Source organism: Varroa jacobsoni, unplaced genomic scaffold, assembly GCF_002532875.2.
Source record: "Varroa jacobsoni isolate VJ856 unplaced genomic scaffold, vjacob_1.0 scaffold_497, whole genome shotgun sequence".
In the NCBI taxonomy this organism is placed as follows: Eukaryota; Metazoa; Arthropoda; class Arachnida; order Mesostigmata; family Varroidae; genus Varroa; species Varroa jacobsoni.
The window spans coordinates 205,097-210,219 of record NW_019213399.1 but is presented as its reverse complement, the minus strand read 5'-3'; the positions used below and the strand labels follow the sequence as shown (position 1 = coordinate 210,219).

The 5,123-nt window shown below is 42.6% G+C and overlaps 1 protein-coding gene across 1 annotated transcript in view; it reads right to left on the bottom strand.

Moving 5' to 3' along the window:
• Positions 1-338: 338 nt before the first annotated feature.
• Positions 339-5,123, bottom strand: part of LOC111260958 (uncharacterized) — a 153,173-nt gene continuing 148,388 nt past the window's right edge. Inside the window, exon 4 of the mRNA XM_022834086.2 lies at positions 339-3,416. Within this exon, the coding sequence (XP_022689821.1) occupies positions 3,211-3,416 (206 nt within the window). The 3' untranslated portion in view covers positions 339-3,210. The remainder of the gene's footprint in view (positions 3,417-5,123) is intronic.

The following is a 5,123-nucleotide window of genomic DNA, read 5'->3' as shown; positions in this document are numbered from 1 at the left end:
TTGCATCGTTTCTGCAACTAATTTGGCAGGCGATGGTCTGCCGGCTGTCAAAACGGCCGATGGGGCCAGAGATCGATGTCATGCGTTGTCGTCGGTGTCGCTTATGCATCCAGGAGTTGCATCTCATATAGCCAAATATCTATAATGTACGTGTATACTTTTTTGCACCTTAGGGCGTGCTTTTTTACGCGGCGACAATTTTCTTTTCGCTATCTGTTTGTCAGGGCCGAATTGGCGCGCTCATGTTTTCACTCTCCTTCGCAGCTTGGAACTTTTGCCTGTCAGCTTGCCTATGAATCTTCGCATATCCTTCTTCTCATTTTTATACTCTTTCCTCCTTTTTCTTTTGTTTGAGCACGTTTCTTTTATTCAGCATTCTTATAATGGTCGGTCCAACTGTAATACAATGTCGTAGACAGGCAGCGCGTTTAAACTGTGCGCTCTTGTCGTTTTTTTCTACTGCTGGACGAATCTACCAGCCTGTGTCACCTCTGCGTCACGCCAACAGCAAAGACAACTAGCTACGTAATCCTTTGCCGGTACAACCGATTGAAGCCTGTTTACGTGTACGTCTCTATGATAAAAATATAATAAAACACGGTCTGTTTCATGTTTACTCACAGTATGTCGAATGAGCCGTACGAATAGGCTGTTGAGGCTTTTGTAGGGTCGACGGTGAGGCAAGTGAGGAACGCACTGATGCTGTCGGTTGTAGTGTTAGCTTAAACAGTAGATAGGTCACGGACCCCTTTGTTTATGTAGGTTGTTTATTTCTATCGTTCTTTTCGCGTTTCTCTCACTGTTTCACTACATAATGTCTAATAATACATAAAATTATGTTTGCGTAAAGTACGTGAAAATGTACATTATTCAGACGAGATTATTCCCATCCGTGACACTGTTCCTGAGGTGTACCTGTCATCTATCATCCGTCTTTTGCCTAGACGCCTTTCATATTGGCTTACACGAATTCAAGTTTGCTATGGACTATTGCAATGGACTATTAAAGGTTGCGAAGGCGCCGGAAACTTGTTTAGACGAGGCCGAGTTTGTTTATGTTTGTATATAGTGTTGCTGTGTTAACTTTTTTCTATAGGATTGATATTAGGCATTGATATTTTGAGGGCGCGCGCTCCATTGTGTCGCGACTTGCGACGTTCGGACTGGGTTTGTTTCTTTTTCAACTTCTCTCTCCCTCTCTTCTTTTCCCTTTCATTCCCTTTTAACGCTAAGCGTCTTTCCATCCAAGTCGCTAGTTGTCTTCTTCTATTTAATAACTGTCTAATCGACACGAACATTGCACTGTTGTTGTCATCGCAAAATAGCTAGCAGACGAACTTTGGGAACGAGGATGAAGCGACTAAAATGACGCATGCGTTTTGCGTGCCTCTGATGCTAACCAAAATCTATGTCTGCCTTATTCACTGCAGAGCGCGGAGACCCGGCCGCTACCTGCGCACCCTGTCGCAGTCACAATACAGAAGTACTAACTCATTATCATCGCAGGCGCTGAACAAACAAAAGCGTACAAAGAAACTGGAACGGAGAATCTACTCGCACTTTAACTGAAGTGGAGTGCGTCGAGTGCGGTTGCCATGTGCCCCATTAGAGTTACCTTTCTACTTATTCCACTGTTACACGTTTCGTAGCTTTATCAAAATCGACCAGGCCCTATCCCCCATTTTCTTCGAAGTACTAGTGATATCGCGTGCAGTAATATTGAAAGCTTTTTGTATATATGTCTATGTACAAATGTACGCGCTTGAATTTATAGTTGGACAGGCAAAGCGCTTAAAGAAACGCTCGGGAGCGAAAAAACTTACGAAAACAAGCTAAAAAAAAAACAAGTTCAGCTTTTTAAACGTTTCAACTTACAAATTTTCTAGATGAAGTGGAGCAGTCAGAACCACTGCGATGATTTCTAGCATACCCAGGTTTTACTGGGCACACGTAAAAGGCGTAGAATCAGCGCTACGGCGTTATTTCAGTCAAGCAAATCATTTAAAAAGATATACAAATTATGGGACCAGCAATTAGCTGTTCGTGTAATAATAATAATATTAATATGAATTGCTTATTTTTGCAGCCTTTTCTTCTTGTTCAACAGTGAATCTATAGCTTTAACTGTTCCAAGCTCAGCGTCTTTTATGCTTTTGTAAAACGTCCATTGTATTATGTTCAGAACCGTTTGGGTAATCAACCAACTGTGCATCTCTATTTATATATCGAGTGTTTCTTATATATTATATTATATATTTGTATCTTTTCGCACAATATATTATCGTCATTCGTTATATAATAATAATAATTATTATTGTATATCAGTACCAATTCTGTTTCTCTTCTTCTCCTTGTCTTCCGCAGCTACACTATTTTCCGTATTTCCTTGTGGGTGTTCCTCGTCTTTTTCATCCACTTCTTTTAGTTTTTGGACTACATTTAAACAATATCGCTCAGTGTATTCTTCTGCCCTATACTTACGGGCTGTCCCCGTCATCCATTTTTCTTTGCCAAATCTTCTCGTCTGAAGTGTGTATATTTCTATGTCCGTAAGCGAATGCGAAAATTTTTGTGTGTGTACCTACCCTCTAGTTACTGTTTCTTTTGTCTCCCGCGTTCTGCATTTTACGTATATTCGCATTTTTGTGTGTATGTAACTAGATAAAAGGGTGTGAAAGGTTCCGCCACGGCGTCTTCTTTATGTCCTTAATCGTCCCGGTTAATATCATCATCATCATCGCGATCGTCGTCACGGCATTTTGTTGTTGACCATCTATCGAGACGATTAGTACGGTCATTGTTAATTAATAATAGAGGTTATTAGGTAGTAGCAGTAGTATTCTATTGTTGTCTGTTCGTGCGATTTTCGTCTGCACTTATGGGTCGGTGTATAATGTAACTTCTCTTTCATGTCATCACTTCCTCTTTCATCTCTATATATATGCTATTCTTACTACTTTCACAAGCAGCACTTTTCGACTTATTTTACCAGTCTTCTCATTATTATTGTTATTATTATTATTATTATTATTATTATTATTATAGCTGAGTGGCGCTTCGTCCCTTGCCCTGTATTGGTGTTCCCTTATTTCGTTCTCTTTCTTTCTCACTTTCTCTCTCTCTCTCTCTCTCTCTCTCGCTTTCTTTCTTTCTCTCTCTCTCTCTCCCAGGTTTCTCTTTATTTTTCATGTTCTTCCCCCGCTTCTTCGCTTAAAGCTTCTCTGATTTCTTGGTGACGATTACAGATGTCGGCTGGCCAAGGCCAGTTGTCGTGGTTGCGGTCGTCGGCTGCGGTAGACAGAGTCGTTTACTTGAGATGGCCACGCCACCGTCCGACGTCATGCTCTGGATGGATGAGTGGTCATCTGTATCGCTATGGTTGGAACCGCTATTGTAGCCAAGGATGTCGACCTCATCTGCAATGGGAAACAATGCATGAGTGTTTGTGTGTGTGTATGCGCGTTAATGCCGATAACCAACCCGACGTCAATCGACACAAACGACAAACACGTACACACACACACACACGCACGCACGCAGAATAAGATAGAGACAAGGTTAGAGATAAAGCTAGACAAACACTTGCACACGGATGGTAGGCCGTGTTCATCCTATCTAAAATGGGTGTATATATTCTTGGGGTACTCTAAGGTGTGTGGGAAAAAGGTCAGCAGGAAGATGGCCAATGCCGCCTTGGGCGGTACACGAACCATTTAGGAAAGGACACACGGTTGACCTGCTATAAACATTCGATTTATGTGGATATAGAACCAGTGGCAGAAGTAGTGGTTGTACTCGTAGTACCAGTAGCCCTGGTAGGTGACCCGTATAGTGACGACAGCAAACGCTGCTTCCCAAGCTATGTTCCCACTGCGCTACCTGCTCCTAGTCTCCGCTCCCGTCTTTTATTCCCAATCCTTTCGTTTCCTGTCTTCTTCGAGCTCCTTGTCAGTAGCATCATGAGAGTGCCACTAGTAGAAAACGGAGAACAGTAACGGCCAACAGACAAGCGGTTACTTTAGTGGCTTCCGCGCGGCTGATTCTCCAGAACCAGCGCTTTACCGAACACAAAGTAATAGCAAATTGCGTTACGCTTAGCAAGAAGGATGAAATCGCTAGGTGTTTACAAAATACATAGACTTCAATATATGTTGAACCCATTTGTAGCCTCTTCTTTTTAACCTACCGACCAAATGGTATTGCGTCAATCCCTTCTTTTTCTTCATTCTCTCGTTGGCGGCTATCGGTAAAGCTAAAGCAAGCAGGTAAATAGTTTCGACTTTGGTGACAAAAGCATGAGCGCCGTTGAACTGAGCTATTGAGCGAAATGGCGTTCGGCAACTATCTAGTAGGCCCGCATGACCTCCATATTGAAGCACGCCTCATCTAGACGGTGGCTGGCATCTGTTCCTTCTCGGCGTTTCGCGGTGCTCTTCAAATTTCTGCCAGTTTTCTGTTAGTCATCCTGCTGCGTCCTGACTCTTACTCTGCGACCCAAACGGTTTTAGCAGATCGGCAAGCCGTCGCTGTATTCCGGATGGCTTGCTGCGATCCCCGGGGGAGCCGTGCGGGTGAGGTTAGCCCTTCCCACGGCTGTCAGCAAACGTTTGATTTTTGATTCGTTGTGGAATCTATCCAAAAAAAACTTACGACCTACTGCCGCGACCTTCCCATCCGCGCGTTTGGCCAGCTAGGCGGCGTTAATTGCCTAATCAATCAGAGCCTGTAAGCACTTTATTGTAGGACATCGCACTCCGAAAAACTTTCATTCTAGTTATCTATTCGCTACTACTAGAACTCAATACAATTGTAGGAACTGCAGTTGTGGTAACGGTTGTGACTGAGTGCTAATAATAACAGCTTAGCTATAACCGACCACAAAACTATATCAAATGCAATGTCTGGATCAGGTTGATTTTCGACGATGTTAAGTTATTCAGGTTTAATTAGGCATCTATTAGAAAAACGCGTTATCCGTGATTTATCATTTCCAATACTGAACAATTTGATAAAATAATGAGAAATTGTTAATAGGTCCCACAGCTGACATCAAGAGTTTCTAACCATGTAGAAACGTTAACTTGCAAGTAATAACGCAAGCGTTTGGCAACACTTCACAATTA